The sequence below is a fragment of the Leptonychotes weddellii genome, chromosome 3 (genome assembly GCF_054177405.1).
Source record: "Leptonychotes weddellii isolate Sample4059 chromosome 3, ASM5417740v2, whole genome shotgun sequence".
Classification (NCBI taxonomy): Eukaryota; Metazoa; Chordata; class Mammalia; order Carnivora; family Phocidae; genus Leptonychotes; species Leptonychotes weddellii.
Window position 1 is genome coordinate 20,545,600 of NC_138371.1, and position 18,533 is coordinate 20,564,132.

At 32.0% G+C, this 18,533-nt stretch overlaps 1 protein-coding gene across 1 annotated transcript in view; it reads right to left on the reverse strand.

The window, feature by feature from the left end:
* Positions 1-18,533, reverse strand: part of LOC102727532 (THO complex subunit 6-like) — a 263,513-nt gene that overhangs the window by 215,371 nt on the left and 29,609 nt on the right. Inside the window, exon 2 of the mRNA XM_081813681.1 lies at positions 6,802-6,928. Coding sequence (XP_081669807.1) covers positions 6,802-6,928 — 127 coding nt within the window. The remainder of the gene's footprint in view (positions 1-6,801; positions 6,929-18,533) is intronic.

Genomic DNA, 18,533 nt, shown 5'->3' on the forward strand with positions numbered 1-18,533 from the left:
AAAAAAAAAAAAAAAAGAATGGGCTTGCTCTTAGGAGGAACAACTTAGGTTAACTCCACCATGTGTCTTAGAGATAAAACAAGCTAGCTTGTTTTCTTCCATTCTTATTTCAGTTTCTAATCAGGCCAGGATTTAAATAAAGAGAGGTCCTGCAGGTGCTCCCATAATCCAGCCCTGCCTGATTCTCTGAAAAGAATTTATATTGAAGTGTGGGTTTGGAGTTCTAGTCCCCATTAGGAAGATACAGGCACTTAAAATACCCCCTTGTGCAGAAGACACATCAGAAACCTGGCAGATTATTATTAGGTTATTACTACCAGTTTATTTTTCTGGGGAGATTCCTGTTGTTGTTGTGGTGGTGGTGGTTTTTCTTTCAGAGACCACAAATTGACAACCAGTGACAGGATTCTGTGCCTTAGTCAGCTTTGAGTCAAACACTGCTAAGTGGTCATCACTGGAATTACTTCAATATTCATAGCAAATGAATCATCTCTCTAACAATGTCATATATCAGTATGAAACTGAATATTATTAGTAAAATGAAAGGCAGAATAATATAAAGTTTAAATTTTAGTCTCTAGAATTAGACTTGCTAGATTTGAACTCTGATGCCACATTTGATCAGCTAGGTGTCACTGGGCTTGTTCTTAATTTCTCTATGTCCCAGTTTTCTCATCTATAAAAAAGGGACAACTGTAACAATTACATTGAGTTTAGAGAAGATTAAACAGGTCTTTATATGAGCTAACTCAGAGGGTTCAAAAACATTGCCGAAGGGACTAGAACCAGAGGTGTGGGCTAATGTTCCCCCACTACTCAGCTCATACCCTTCTAACCACTCTAGTACTGCAATTTTTTTCTGTAAAGGCCTATATATTAAATATCTTAGGCTTCCTAGGCCATATGGTCTCTGTTGCAAATACTCAACTCTGATCTTGTAGTGCAGAAGCGGCCTTAGACAATATGTAAATAAATGGGTGTGGCTGTGTTCCATTAAAACTATATATAAATACAGGTCAAGCTGGCCCATGGGCAAGAGGTCACCAATCTCTGCTCTACCTAGTGTTCTTCTGAATTGCAAGGTTGTTCCAGTTTGTTTGGTGGATATACAAACTATTCCTAGGCTTGGATGATCTCTGGATTTTTCCTGTTAAGTATTCAGATAGATGTTCCCCTGACCTTGGTCTGTCAGGTATTGATCCTTATTTAGCTAAAGACTGGAGGGGGTCTTCTGCAAATCTCCAGAACCCTCTCTCTGTGCTGCAGAGTTGAGCTGGCTTGGCCTCCCTCAACTGCCCACTCTGTTTCCTCAACTCTGAAAGACTGCCAGGTTTCACTTTGGTTTCTATTGGTCCATGAGTATTCTGGGGGCAGGCATAGGGTTCATCTTATTTACTTTCCCTCTCTCAGATATTATTCTGTTTCATTGCTCAATATTCCATGTCTGAAAACCATTGTTTCATATATTTTAGTTGTTTCAGGTGGGTAAGGTAAATCTGTTCCTTGTTACTCCATCTTGGCTTGAAGTGGAAGTCCCAATAGGCTTTTAATATTTCACATACAAGGAAACTGAGGCTCAGAAATATTTAAAAATCTCACCAACACCACTCAGCTAGTAAGGAGTGGAGACAAAATTCAAAACCAGGGCTTCTAACTTCCAAGTGAGTTCTTTCTCCATTAGGCTACACCGCTTTTATCAGAAGAAATTAACCACAATCTGTTTTTTAAATACAGAACAATGAACTGTAGCTTTTACTAAAAGAAATGGGTAAATCCAATGTGAAGCAAAGATTTTGAGGTTATTTTATTATGTTTGAAAAATTTCAGACAGATCTGATGCTTTTCATATTTTCCAGTAGGGTCATTTTTTTCTATTTTAGCATTTATATTGTGGTTCTGCTTATGGAGAGTATTTAGGATTGTCTCCAAATGGTGAGAAACCTTGCCCATTTTGATGATGTGATACTGATAAGCTTCCTATTGGAAAGTCCCCAGCTGGCTTAAACTTCAGCTCCTGCATTTTCTAGGGATGTGACTTTTTTGCAAATGTACTGGAATTATCTTTTACAAAGGAGGGAAAAGTATTGCTAAACTACATAAAAACATGATGAAATGAGAGATGTGGACAAGTTTATGTATAAACTCTTACGTTTCATTTTTATTACTTTCACTACGCAATCCCATTTAACATTTTCTGAAATAGTAATACATTTTTGAATGGTAAAACAAATGGCATTTGAATATGCCAAATGAGAGATACAATTTAGATAGTGAATATTCACAAAAATATGTAGCATTATATTACCAGGATGCTCTCAGTTTAATGAGAAAGGAACACTTATTCCTTTACAAATACCAATATATGTATGTATCTATAAACACAGATAATCTGTGTATGTCACAAGAAATATATTTGCAAATAAAACATTATGTAAATAATACTGTGCCACATACAACTCCTCTTTTAAATGTGTGAGAAGCTGATTTCTTACAACAGCAGAAAAGCTAAATTCTAAATGATGATTCATACATCTTTAAATCTTTTGGTTTTAATTATATGTATATACAATATTTCATATAACTTCACTTCTTAACCATTTAAATTATTTTTAATATTACATGAAAAGGGGTTTTTGACCCTTGTTTCTTTTAGCATTCACTGGGTTTACACTTTCACTACAAACTACCTACAGTAGCACACAGCCTTAGGCATCTTATTTGCACACCAATGTGTTCACACATTTTTCTTACCCCTAAAATGGGACGACTTCTAAACCTCTTCCAGCTAAGATAAAACATGATAGGTGACTAGACTAGGATTTCCTCATTATAGGATATACATTATCCCTTTGAAACACATTAGAACACTGTAAGACAATTATTTCCTCCATTATTTCGGACACTACATTCAAGGAAATTAAATAATTTGCTTAACGCCTAAAAGGTGGTGAAGAACTAAGGGTCTGAATTATAATCTATATTCTTTTCCTACATGACTGGTTTTCAAATATTTTTATCAAAGATATGTTTTTAAAATGATACACTATGAGGAATCTCAATTTTAAAATAGATAAAGGCTATTTCATGGTACATATTTACTTTTATAAATTCAAAATGAAAATATTTACTTATGAGGTTAATAAATAATGAGGAAATTTTGATATACATAAAAATTTGAAATCAAATGTTATGGACAACAGTTTCAGCCTTTCAGTGACCTCTACTCCAATTTATTTCTATATGGTGTTGGATTTGCAATGACAAGAAATTCCTTATTTATAAAGATAAGTCATTGTATATGGAAACAGTTCTTTTTAAACAGCACACCTCACGATCTCAAGATGCCTTTCAATTAAACTGATCCAGAGACAAGAAATAAGATTAGACATTTTTGTTTCTATGATGATTATTTAGAATATCTAATAACTACTCACATTCCTTGTATTAAATATCACAGACAGAACAGAACACTATCAATACTTCTACATTTATTATATGATATTATGATGACGTTACATGTATGTTTTCAATATCTTTTCCTTAGGTCCAAGGACATAGCTGAGATAGCAGACCAGAGCCTATCTCACACTAGTTGAGTCCTAACTGTCTATAATTGCATGATTTAATTCTGTTACAGAATTTCAACTTAAAAACATGATTTGGCACAACCTACCTAACGTGAGCCTCGATAAATGTTAATTGCTGTCAATAGTGTCAATATACTCTTGTTTTTTTGTGGAAAATAATTGTATTATATATGTTTTTATTTGCTAGCTGCTGGGAATAGATAAAAGTATGTCAAATTAATGTGTATTTTGAGCTTATTAAGTTAGATTTGATTTTATCCTCATAGTCCAAATATTTTTATGATATGCTTTTATACTTTTTGTTTAATCTTTTCTTGAATAAATTCATATGAGACACTATGTGTCCTTATCCTTATTTTGATTTTGTTTTGCTCTTGACTTCACTATTCTCTACTCTCTTTTTACCAACATAACTTCTGGCATTTTACTTTATGATTTTCACCTTTCTGTTCAGACCCTCAGACTGCGAGCTTTGTTTGTTCTCCCTAGTTCCTTTTGATATATTTATATCAACTTTTGATATATTTCAACCTTTTTAAATGAAAAGTCACTGAAGACTTCTCCTCTACAGAAGCACAAATTTCCCACTATTCAATGAGAAAAAGGCTTATGACATTAATTTCTCAAACACATCAGAATTAAAATTAATTGTAGTATGTTCCTTGAAGAAAGGGTCAAAGGGATGGGAAGGTCAGGTTGAAATTATATTCCCTCAAACTGATAAAGTGTTTTCATTAACAGGGTCCCTAGTTTACACTTTCTGTCTTTTATGTTTCTCATTGTTCTGCCCTTGATTCTTATGCTTTTCTTAATATTAATGTATAATCAAGAGTATAGCAGTCACAGAGAGAAAAACTAGGTTTGCTGTACCAAGGACTTTAAGATGATATTGATTTGTATGAAGGTAATTTTAAATTAGGTTTGCCTGACTCTGCATAGAAAAGAGATTTGGGCTGATGACAAGGACAGTAGAAAGCAAGTAGCAACACAGTTAATGACAGTAAAATACATATCTCTTATTGGTTGTACAGCATTTCAAAGTACTCTTTAACTTATATTACTAGAAATATAGCCAAAATTTTTGAATTTTGTAATTCAAAATTCAAGGACATGAACGCTTGACTTGTAGCTCACGATAATAAAAAGGGACTTAAGGATGTAAAAACGTTCATTAAAACTAAATATTTTTTTAAATATTTATTTATTTGAGAGAGAGAGAGAGTGCATGTTTACCTGTGAGTGGGGGAGAGGGGTAAAGGGAGAGGGAGAGAATCTCAAACAGACTCCCCACTGAGTGCAAAGCCCCACAAGGGGCTCCACCTCAGGATCCTGAAATCATGACCTGAACCAAAACCAAGAGTAGAACACTCAACCAACTGAGCTGCCCAGGCACCCCATAGGTGTTTTGTTTGTTTTGTTTTTTTTTAACTTAACTAACTTTAATTGGTGAACCCATGGCGGGGGCGGGGGGGGGAGATGTCTTAAAGTAGAAGCTGGTTGTCATTGAAAATAATAGTATTATATACATACATATATATATATGTATATACATACATGTCTATATATTGACATATCTGTGTACAGATACAAAGATAGATATTTCATATCAAAGTACATGACCAGCAAAGTTGGGGGTTTTTTTGACCAGTAAATTTTTATTTGTTAAACATATGTAATAAAACTAAGTTCCTTTAGAACTATGATGTCAATGCAGATTCAGTACATTGGTAAATATAAATGGAAATTTTTTTTTAAGATTTTATTTATTTATTTGACTGAGAAAAAGAGAGAGAGAGCCAGAAAGCACAAGCAGGGGGACCTGGAGAGGGAGCTGGAAAAGCAGGCTCCCCGCTGAGCAGGGAGCCCAGTGCGATGCTGGGCTGGGTGATCCCAGAACTCTGGGATCATGACCTGAACCGAAGGCAGATGCTTAACTGACTGAGCCACTCAGGTGCCCCTACATTGAAATCTTAATAGGCCTTCACATTATAAAATGAAATTCTCATAGTTGGGATGTTTTATTCTATACAATGTTTTCTTTTTTTTAATTCTGGCAGACTGCAGATGGTTTAATGTCAAGAACATTACTAAAAACATTTTTAAAGAAGCCAGTATTATTAGTATGGTTCATATACCAATCTGTAATGGGAACACAACTTAAAGTTTGTTAAAAAGACAAACTTAACTGAATTCTAAATTTTAGATATGTGATGACATGAAACCAGTCCTATGAAACCAGTCCTAAAAAAAACACACAATTATCTTATATCTCTAGAATTGCTCCTAGTATATATATACTTCTGGACTATTGAATTAGTATGTATAATTTTTAAATAAAACATTATTATTTCCCTTATATGTATTTTATCTTTATTTCTTCATCTAAAATTACCATCTCTATAACTTTGATCTACTACAAATAAGTATCAAAGATTTAAAAAACTCACAAAATTTAACAAGGTTTAAAACATGTATGATGGTAGCAAAGGAAAGTTATATTATCTAATAATAGATACACATTATCTAGCATAAAATCTCATTAAAGATACAGATGTAACTATAATTTTAATCTTTTAAATAGATAACTGGAAACACTGTATGTTGTTGCTACACTATTCATTAACAGCAAGTGTAAAATATTTTATCTGTTTGACAGTGTTTATATTACTGCAGAAAAAATGCTAAACATAATGAAATAATATTAAAATTATCAGTTATAATTATTGTTGCACATGAATGCAACAATAAGATGAATGTACATCTCAAATTATAAAATTAAGAGATATACAATAATCTATTAATTATAAGACTAAAATATTCCATTAAAAATGTATTTTAAGTTTTGCCAAACTTTTGTTCTCTACTCTTAGCCATTTTGCCTTCAAAAAACCCAATTTACTTACCTTGGATGGTGATTCTAAAGGATATAGACTCCAGATTTTTCATGACACTGCTAGGAATTTGTGTTACCTATATCATTACACACTTATCTCCTCTATTATCTCTTCCTTTATATATATGATAAATATAATGTTTTCATAATGTGACATAATAAGAAATATAATGTAAAATATAATATATTCGAATATAGTATTAGAACAAAAATTTACATAGGAGGAAACACAGTAAAATTAAAGTGGAAACAGAAAAGAGTTTCAGAACAAATGTTAAAGTTGTAAGCTTGGTCACAAATGTTAAACAAAAAAGATCCTACCTGATGAATCAAAGTTCACCTCATTGCCAGGACTTGGACCTATATCAATGGACACAATTGGCAAGAGCTTCCGAAAGTCCCATAGTTTTGTTACTCCACAAGCATCACAGGATGCTATCATGTGACCCTTTAAAGTATTAAAAAAAGAGAAATTATATACATACACACATATATTACATATATATAAATATATATAGTAACTTAGTCAACAAGGAAGATTTGTGTTACAGTTTTATTAAATCCATGAGAATGCACTCTTCTAAAGTGTTCATTGTATTTTTGTCTTGGACATAAAATTGTTATAAAATGATAATTTACATATACATAAAATCCTATACTAAATTTTGGAAGATGATTTTTCAGGAAATCATTTTGATTATTTTAATTATATGCGAATATATAATAAAATAAAAATGTACATACCCATGTAATTCCTCTCTCTCTCTCTAATATATACACACATATATATAATGTTTATGATATATGTGAACTATACATAAAACTATATACATGAAAATATTGCACTAAAAGTGCACCTCACTCTATACTTGCAGTTTGTTAGCATTGATGATTTATATACTTCAGATACAGTAAAAATAAAACAGAGGTAGGAAAATAAATACACACAAGGAAAGAAGAGTTTTTATCATGGTGGGAGAAGAACGGGGGCCAAGTGAAATCTATGGCAAGGAAGCAGTACATATTGTGATCTGTGAGACAAAATTATTAGAAATATTTGGGGCTATTTTGGTAATGTGCAATGGGATAAGGAAGAAGATAACTGGATAAAGGGGATGGAAAACAAAAGGAATCGTGGATGGATTCAAGTGTAATGGGAATAGGGGCAGATATTTTCCCAGTACAGAAGTACCAGCTTGGGTCCATCAGTTTGAAGCTCAAGGTCTGTCTATATCCTTTCTGCTGGTTTCTCAGGAAATGTTTATTGAGCATCCACTTCATGTCAGAAACTAGGATATAGTGATGAGTAAAAGGGGTCTCTGCTGTCCAGCAGCTCGTAATCTTTACTCATTCTTATCATAGTATCATTTAATGTTGTTGTCCAACTGAAAATGAATATTGGCCATATCAGGCTCATACATAACATTTATGATAAGTGATTATACTTTATATTGTTTCCAATTAGATATATAGTTTCCCTTTCAGCTCCAGCTTAATTATTTTTAATGTCAAGTCAAAAATCATCCTTTCGCTTTTTTCCTAAATATTCTAAAATGTTAAAAATAACTTGATTATTGTACAATTATGCTTATCCTTTTTAGCTAGATAACATGATATTTTTTCTCATTTACTTCTTGGTTTCTATCCTTTCTGGGGAAAAAAATGTGCATTTTGTATTACAGTCCAAGTGGACTCTTTGTCTTTCCCTAAACAAGTCAGTAATGCAACAAATGCCATCAGTTTTAAAATTCTTTAAGAGTTGTCACTGGCAAAGCAATACAACCTTGTCCCCAGTCTAATAAATGGGATGTTTAATCTTTTTTATGACTTAAAAGGAACATGGAGAACTTGGAATGTTTTCAAATATGTAAACATGTATTGTAAGAATTGTGAAGAATCAGTGAATTTAATTTTCAGAAAAGACCAGTTCTCAGTATTAGCTGGAAATAATGCTAGAAATTAGAAAAAACCCTTTCCAGATATAAGGGTTTTCAAATATCTTTCAGAGATGACAGAATGAAATCTTTTTTTTTCAACTTTGAGAACAGAATAGGTAAATTATAATGGTAACTTAATTTGGAGGCCCTTCTCACTCACTAAAGGGAGGTTATAGAAACCTTCAAGTGTGGTTTATATCACTAAATATTAAAATGTGAGGAAATACATTAAAAAATAGTTCCATCATTTTGGGGGGTGAAAATGAGTGTTTAAATAGTTTTAATATTTTTTACATTTAACTTCCACTGCTGCCAACTGATCGATACATAACAGTTTGATAATATTAAAATAATAAGGGTCAATACTTATTAAATGTTTTTAATGAACCAAATACTATATTAAATGATTTATTAGTAAATAGTACATACTTTTTAAACAATTTTGAGTAACATCATTTAGGCAAATTTCTACATTTCCCAAGGCACTTAAAAGTCAGGACAAAGTATACATTATAGTAAAACAAATATAACGACTTATTAAGTGGTAGAAATAAGTTTGTGTTTAGATTTGATAACTGAGAGATTCTTGGTAGTGAAAGGACAGCTTAACTATGCTTCCATTAGCCAGTGAGACAGATGCAGTGCCTATTGCAATGCAGGAGCTTGGTAGAACTCAAAAGATATTTGTTAAATCAATAGATGATGAATGCCTCATTGGGGCTTACCTAGAAGTTTTATTTTAGTCCAAGTTCTTCCACAGCATTCTCAAGATAAATATTAGTTCTAACCCTCATAGTTCTGAATCACTTAGATTAAAAAAAGAGAGAAAATGCAGAGAATCCCAGAGCCAGAAACTTGGAATTATCCTCAAAACCTTATATCCCTCCTCCTCCCATCTCAGGAGAACTGGAAGCCCACCTGCCAATCTCCTTCCATGATATAGAAGAACATACTAAAACACTACCTAGCCAAACTGCATAATGCGAGCATTGAGGGATCTCAAGTTGGAGAAATGGGGAAAAGGGATTACCTGACAACCTGGGGGAAAAGGCAGACATTTTATCTACAACTTATGTCAGGTAAGAAAGCAAAGGCCTGCTATAGTTAGGTCCTTAACCTAAACAAAGAAAGATCATTTTTGTAGAAAATATTTTTTACAGAGAGGTGGAATTGTATGACACTCTTAAAGAAAAGTAAAGACTAAGGAGTTTTGGGAACCTTCCTAAAATAGAATTCTGATTGTCATTCCTGCCAGTACTGATACTGAGGAAGAGAAAGTAGGAAAGGTGGTTGCATAGAAAGCTCTCAAAAACACTCAGATTCAGATAGATGGCTGTTTTTGTGACACTGAAACCCTAGAACCTGGCAGAGTTTCTGCAACATGTTTGACATTTGATCTTGAATAAACCATTGAATGAATGAATATAAGGGGAACAGAGAGTAATTAATGTTGACTATATGTAATTTAAAAGGAATCCCCCCAATATAGAAATGTTAAATGAGCTGAAACTCAGAAGAAAATGTTTTTTGTGATCACAGATTCAAATAGTTATATAAAGCAGGTAGAATTTAGCAAAGTGGACAAAACGTGCAGTTGAGGTGAAAGTGAATAGTCATGACTGCTCATTGCCCCTGTTAAAGCCTTGCTACTTCCACTTTAAAGATCTTATAGTGAGAAAAGCCATATAGACATAAAGTTAATTATAAGTTAGAGTATAGCAACATAAAATCAAACTAGCTTCATCTAGACTGCTGGAAATATATTGGAGAACATTTAGCATATGTCTTGAGGATCACGAGTGTTCATACTTTTGAAACTTTTCATACTTCTGAGATGTATTATAAAATTAGAAAAAGACAGGATAAAAATTAATGTAGCACTATTTATGAGTAAATAAAATGGAAACAAGTGAAACCTGTAATAACCTAATATGGAAGAAATAAGCCTTGTGCCTCGTGGACCCAAAAACTGCCAGAGGCACCGTTTTATGCAAACTTGACACCAATGGCACCAAGTAGACAAGCAGACTGAACTGCTATCTCTCTGCACAGAGGTTCCCAGCATATTTATATGTTGCAAAACAAAGAAAGAAAAGGAGAAAACTGGGATGCTAATGAGATCATTTCTCATTTAAATGTATAATTAGAAACTATTTTCATAAACCAATAGTATTCCTTAATATAAAGATATTTTATGGCTTCATATAACTTCCAAAAACAAATTTTAGAAGCTTGGGCATTAACATCAGTTTGGGGTTAAGAGGCTATTTTTCAGGTAGGGTAAGAAATGTCATATAGTAATAAAATATCCTATATGAAAGTCTGATCTTTATATTGCATGTCAGGAAGTAATATAGAGGGTCCTAATTTATTATGGAAAACACAGGTCCAGTTTGATTGCGCTCTAGATCTTCACCCTGATGAATCAGATAAGTAGTTTCTTGGTTCAACTCACTAGGTTATGTATATATACTTTTATACCTTTATTTTTCTCATTTTCTTTTGGGAAGTCGACTTACAGAACAACAACAACAGCATGTAAATAACCAAAATATGTTTAGGTCCATGACATTACTTCTTTTCTGCAAAGGTTCTTCAAGGCTGAATAACAGGATATGTATAATGTTCTTGTCTCAAAGAGTTATACAGTATGATAAAAAGTCGAATGATTATATATCAACTATGCACATGAAAATGTTATAAATTCTGTAAGTGAAGGTACCTTGGCTTAGGAGTACATTCCAATGATCTTGAATAGCACATAGTAAATGTTCAATAAATAATTGAAGTATGAAAGAATAAATATCCTGGATGAATTATTATGAAGGCATAAAAATAATAATTATAGAAACAGTGTAAAACATGGAAAAGTTTATGCTAAACTGTGATTACACTGATTGAAAATATATAATATATATGTATAATGATTAAGTGAAGATATATGTTTATAAAAACTGCACTGTATTTTTTTAAGACTTTATTTTTTGGGGGGCCAATTTTAGGTTTATAGTGAAATTGAGGGGTGGATGCAGAGGTTTTTCCATTTACTCCCTCCCCACTCACACACACAGCCTCCCCCATTTACATCTACTACCAGAGTGGTACATTTGTTACATCTGATGAACCTACATTGACATATCATAATTACCCAAAGTTCATTGGTACTCTTGGTGTTGTACATTCTATTGCTTTGGACAAATATATAATGACATGAATCCATCATTATGGTATCATAAGAGTATTTTCATTGCCCTAAACATTCTCTGTGCTCACTCAACCTTCCCACAGCACTCCCCACTCAACCTCTGGCAATCACTGACCTTTATACTATCTCCATAGCTTTTCCTTTTTCAGAATGTTATATAGTGGGAATCATGCAATATGTAGTCTTTTCAGATTGGCTTCTTTCATTTGTTAATATGCGTTTAAGTTTATTCCATGTCTTCTTATGATTTGATAGCTCATTTTTTTTATAGCTGGATAGTATTCCATTGTCTGGATGTACCATAGTTTATCCATTCACCTACTGAAGGATATCTTGGTTGCTTCCAAGTTCTAGCAATTATGAATTCAGCTGTTATAAACATTTGTGTGCAGGTTTTTGTGTAGACATAATTTTTCATCTCTTTTGGATAAATACCAAGGAACATGATTGCTGGATGGTATGGTAAGAGTATGTTTACTTTTGTAAGAAACTGTCAAAATATCTTCTAAAGCGGTTATACCATTTGGCTTTCCTACTAGCATAGAATGGGAGTTCCTGTTGCTCCACATCTGCACCAGCATTTGGTTCTGTCAGTATTCCAGATTTTGGCCACTCTAATTGGTATATTGTGATCTCTCATTTTAATTTGCTTTTCTCTCATGAAATATGATATGGAGCATTCTTACATATACACACACATTTGCCATATGTAGATCTTCTTTTGTGAGGGATCTGTTAAGGACTGCGGCCCATTTTTTTAATTGGGTTGCTTATTTTCTTATTGCTGAGTTTTAAGAACTCTTTATATATTTTTGATAATAGTCCTTTATCAGATTTTTGTGGCAAATATTTTCTCCCAGTATGTGGCTTATCTTCTCATTTCTTTTGACATTGTCTTTCACAGATCAGAAGTTTTTCATTTTAATGAAATCTAGCTTATCAATTAATTCTTTCATGGATCATGCTTTTGGAGTTTTATCTACTAAGGCATTGCTACACCATAGGTCATCTGGGTTTTGTTCTATGTTATCATTATAGGGGCTTTATAGTTTTTCATTTAGGTCTGTGATCCATTTGAATTCATTTTTGTGAAAAGTGTAAAGTCTGTGTCTAGATTCACTTTTTTTTGCCTGTATATCCAGTTATTCCAGCATCATTTGTTGAAAAGATGATCTTTGATCCATTGTTTTGTCTTTGTTTCTTTGTCAAAGATCACTTAACCATATTCACAGGGGTCTATTTCTGGGCTGCCTATTCTGTTCCATTGATTTGTCTATGTTTTCACCAATACTATACTGTCTTGATTATTGTAGCTTTATAGTAGGTCTTGAAGTCAGCTGTGTCAGTCTTCCAACACTGTAGTTCTCTATCAATATTGTGTTGGCTATTCTGGAACTTCTGCATCTCCATATAAACTTTAGAATCCATTTGTTGATATATATAAAATAATTTTCTAGGCTATTTATTGGGATTGCATTGGATCTATAGATCAAATTGTGAAGAACTGGACCTTAAAATATTGAGTCTTCCTATCTGTGAACATGGGGCATCTCTCCATTAATTTAGTTCTTCTTTTATTTCATTCATCAAACTTTTATAGTTTTTCTTATATAGATCTTGTACATATTTTGTTAGGCACACCTAAGTATTTCTATGCATGGTAATGTAAATAATATTATGTTTTAAATTTCAAATTCCACTTTTTCTTTGCTGGTGTATAGGAAAACAATCAACTTTTGTGTATTAACCTTGTGTCCTGAAATCCTGCTATAATCACTTACTAGTTCTGAAAGTTTTTTTTAAATTAATTCTTAGACAGTCAGGTGATCTGTGGACAAAAACAACTTTATTTGTTCTTTTTCAACCTGTATAAACTTTATTTCCTTTTTCTTGTCTTATGGCATTATTTAGAATTTGCAGTACAATGTTGAAAAGGAGTAGTAAGAAGGGACATCTTTGCTTTGTACCTGATCTTAGTGGGAAAGTTCTGAGTTTCTCACCATTAAGAATGATGTTAGCTGTTATTGTTGTTGTTGTTTTTAGATATTCTTTATCAAGTTCAGTAATTTTCCCAATATCCCCAGTTTATTGAGAGTTTTTATCATAAATGGGTGCTACATTTTGCCAAATGGTTTTCCTGCAGCTATTGATATAATCATGTGATTTTTCTTTTGTTGATATGATGAGTTACATTACTTGATTTTCAAATGCTGAACCAGCTTTGCATAACTGGGGTAAGTCACACTTGGTCATGGTGCATTTTTCTTTTTATGCACTGCTGTATTTTATCTGCTATTATTTTGTTGAGGATTTTTACACCTATGTTCAAGAAAGATAATAGTTTGTAGTTTTCTTGTAATATCTTTCTTTGGCTTTGGTAATAAGGTAATGCTGACTTCATAGAATGAGTTAGGAACTATTCCCTCAGTTTCTAGTCTCTGAAAGAGATAGTAGAAAATTGATATAATTTCTTCTATGAGAAGCAAATTGCTTTTTCTTTCTTCTCCTTCTGGTATTCCCATTATGTGTATGTTTCATCTTTTATAGTTGTCCCACCGTCCTTGGATATTCCACTCTGGTTTTTTTTTTTTTTTTTCTTTCAGTCTTATTCTCTTTGCTTTGATTTTTGAGGATTCTGTTGATAAATCCTCTCAGAGGTTCTTTCCTCAGCTGTGTCCAGTGTACTAATAAGCCCCTCAAAGGAATTTTTCATTTCTGTTACATTATTTTATCTCTAATAGTTTTGTTGTTGTTCTTTCTAGGATATCCGTCCCTCCTGTTTATGTTAATTGTCCATCTGTTTGGTTTTTTTTTTTATGCTACTTTATCCATTAGAGCCCTCATCATATTAATCATAGTTGTTTTAAATTACTAGTTTGATAATTACAACATCCCTGCCATGTCTGGTTCTGATGCTGGCTCTGTCTCTTCAAATTGTGGTTTTTTGGTTTTTTTTTATTTTTTTATTTTTTTGCCTTTTTGTATACCTTATATATATATGTATATATTTATAGCTAGACATAATATACTAGGTAAAAAGAACTTCCGTAAATAGGATTTTATAGATATGATTGTCAGATATGGAGTGGGAGAAGTGTTCTATAGTTCTATAATTAGGTCTTAGTCTTTTAGTGAGCCTATGCCTCTAGACCATGAATTTCATATGTGTTTCTTTTTTTTTCTCCCCTCCTAGGTGGGGCAGAATGGCTAGAGTGGGCTGGAGTTAGGCATTTCCTTTCTTGCACGTGGAAGACCTGAGCCAGGTGCAGTTGTGTATTTCCCTTCCCCCAGGTCAGTTAGGTTCTGATAATGCCCCAGCCAGTTAGGCTTTGCGTATATCTTTTAATAATGGGGGATCATAAGTAATTTGGGTAGAAAGTCCTTTCATATTTTAAATGTGAAAAATAACTATAAATAATTACATTCTTTAAGGATCAGAGTTATATGTTATTCCAAATTAATTGCCAAATACATTATTTTTTTATTTTATAATACTTTAAAATAAATGCAGATGTCATACACTTAGGCATAGTACCTAATAGTTTATTTTATAATATACACATAAGTAATGTCACAGCTGATTCTCACAACTACATGATGAGCCAAAATTTAATTCTATCTCATAATTTGTGGCTAAATAAATTTTACAAGACTTAAACAATTTATTGAAGGACTTCCAGTCAACATGATTTTAAAAACAGAGCTACAAAATAAGAAAATTAAAAAATAATAATAAACACTAATTGAGCAAATATATGCACTACTTAGTGTCCCAAGCATTTGTGTTTGTATACACATATATTCAAATATCAAGTAATCCTAAAAAAGCAAAACAAAACAGAACAAAGTAAAAATACCAGTATGGAATAGGCTTATTATCATTCCCTTTTTATGGATGAGGAATTTGAGCCAAAGGAAACTTAATTAACTTTCCCATTGCTTATACATTTAAAAGAGGAAGAGTCAAGATTTTGCACCTGTTTGGCTCTAGAATCTGTGCTTACCACTGAGCTATACTATGTCTCAAAGACAGAGTTAAGCCAAAACAACCCACAAATATTAATAATCATATTATAAGAAGATATAATGGTGAGCACAGATATTGAAAAGTCAAAGCATTTTAATCAAGGTTAGTTAACTGTTGATATAAAAGAGAAAGTGCCCAGACCAAATCCTAACTCTAACCTTAATTCAACTTTAACTTTATTCTTAATTTGAGAAAAAACAAAATAAAACAAGAAATAAGTGAAAAAAGTAAAGAAAAAATTTAATGGAAAACACAACAAGTTGTGATAGCAATAATTACCAATGAATAAATAATCACATACACACACACACATAAATGGGACTTATATAGAAACTGAAAGTAAGAGATAACTAAAATTTAAAAAATAAAAAAACTACAACTATGTGCATTTTATAAGAGAAACATTAAAAACAAACAACAAAAACAATAACAAAAATAAACAAAATATTCAGAAAGTAAAAATAAAGGAATTAAATTATTAAATACCAATTAATAAGCTGGTACAAGAGTATCCATATCCAAAAAACAGAGATTTAAGTAAAAAAAAAAAATTATTAGATCTAATTACTTGAGAATTAAAGGAGCACTCTATCAATAAGATGTGACAATCATAAATTTTTATGTAACTAAAAATAGTCTGAAAATGTATAACAAAAGTTAGCCTAACTACAAAGATAAATTATAATTTACCCAAGTGAGGGAAGATTTTAATACATGCCTACCAGACATTGATAGGTACAAAAAAATAAAGCAAGATTTAACTAAAAAACAAAAAAGATCTAAAACAGAAAACAATATTTATCATATACATAATATGTAATATCATCAAGTATATGTGAAATATTTACAAAAATTAGCAGCATGACAAGCCACAAAATAAGTCTCAAGAAATATCAAAGAAGAGATGTCATAAAGGTCACATTCTCTTGCATTGATGCAATTAGAAACTAAAAATTACACTAAAATTGAAAAAAAAGTTTGAAAGCTAAAAAAAAATCACATGTAACTTACAAGTTTAGAATTAACTCAAATGAAGGAATTTATATTACATTTGTTGAATAAAGCTAAAGCCATCATCAGTGGAAATTCATGATTTTACATGAATTTTTTAAATATTTAAAATAAATATATTAAATATACAGTTGAAACTGAATGTTCTTTACTACAGAAGAAATTTTAAAAAGTAGAAAGAAATAATTAAAATATGATGGAAAAACAAACTTAAAATATGATAGAAAAAACAAAATTAAACAAAACTATTAAAATACTAAACAAAATGAGAGAACAACTAAATCAAAAGTTAGTCTTTGCAAAGAACATGTAGATAGACAAATTGAAATATTTGTCAAAAATATACAAAAAGAAATAGTGACAAAGAAAAAAGAAGCCATAATAAAGCAACATTATGAAATGAAATGGGGACTATTAAAATATGGTAAAGATTAAAGAAACCACACCAAAATGCAACAAAGGACTTGATATTAATTTTGAATGCTTCAGCAAAATGGAGTTTCCAGAACAATATAAATTTAAAAATTTGTATAAATTTTATATATAAATTTTGAAAAAATTGCCATAAATTCCTCAAAAAGCAATACAAAATTAAGAGAAAAAAAAGCACTAAACCAGTAGAAAAACTGCTCTTCAAGAGACTAATAGACAAGGGAAAAACTAACAAGACATCTGAAAATCTTTTCACCAACCCTGGTAATATAGTTCAATTTAGCAAGTTAAAACCTCAGTGGTTATGGATGGAGTACATTCAGTTAGCTTGACATGCCAGGCCAAGATCACTCTAGTGACCATGTATTAGTAATCTCTGAAGAACTTCCTCTTATCCCTACACTGTAACTGGTTTCCTCAGGGAAACCCATCTCCATGGATAGAGTAACTGCCTAAAGCGAAGGCATCTGGCTCAAGTAGGAATAATAAGAATACTTCCCCATGTTTTTCAAACTAATGTTGAGAGAAATAAGTTCTTTCCTCTCCAATTAAAAGGTGTTAAAAATGGGTAATTTATATACACATACGTAATCTTAGTTCTAATATCCAAGTCCAGCACAGTGAATACATTGATAGGATTAAGAGGATTTAGGAAGTCTGGTGGCATTTGAGTGTTGGTTTTAGCTAAATCTAATTGTCAGATACCACCTGACCTGTCTGGAGTTCAGTTTTATGAGTCAATGAACATCCTAGTTTTGCTTAAGTTAGTTTGAGTTTGAGTTTTTCTTTTCTTTCTTTTTTTTTTTTTTAAGATTTTATTTATTTATTTGAGGGAGAAAAAGAGAGAAAGGGAAGAGGGAGAGGGAGAGAATCTCAAGCAATCTCTGCACTGAGCATGGAGCTCAACACAGGGCTTGATCTTATGATCCTGAGATCACGACCTGAGCCCAAATCAAGATTCAGATGCTTAACCAACTGAGCCATCCAGGTGCCCTGAGTTTGGGTTTTTCACTTGAATCTTTTTTCTTTCTCCTATCAAATTAGAATAGATTTTTTAAATGATGATATTGATAAGGAGTCAGAAAAACAAATAGACTTGCATTCCTGGTGTACAAGTTGATAGCGAAAATTAGCAGTTTTTATTGCCATGAAATATACTCAGTACTATTTATAATAATATTTCATTATGTGAAACAATCCCATTTTACAGATGAGAAAAATATGTTTAAAGAGGTCGAGTAAATTTCCTAAGATTATGTAGGTAAAATAATTTCGAGTGAGGATTCAAGTATAGGTATGGTTGACTTTAGAGTCTGAGATTTTAACAGATATATTACATTCTATTTCTGGGAAACTAATATAGCATAATATGTCACAAATGTTTAAATATATTGAGTATATCCCCCCATCAGGATACATTTAAATAAGTCAATAACTCAGA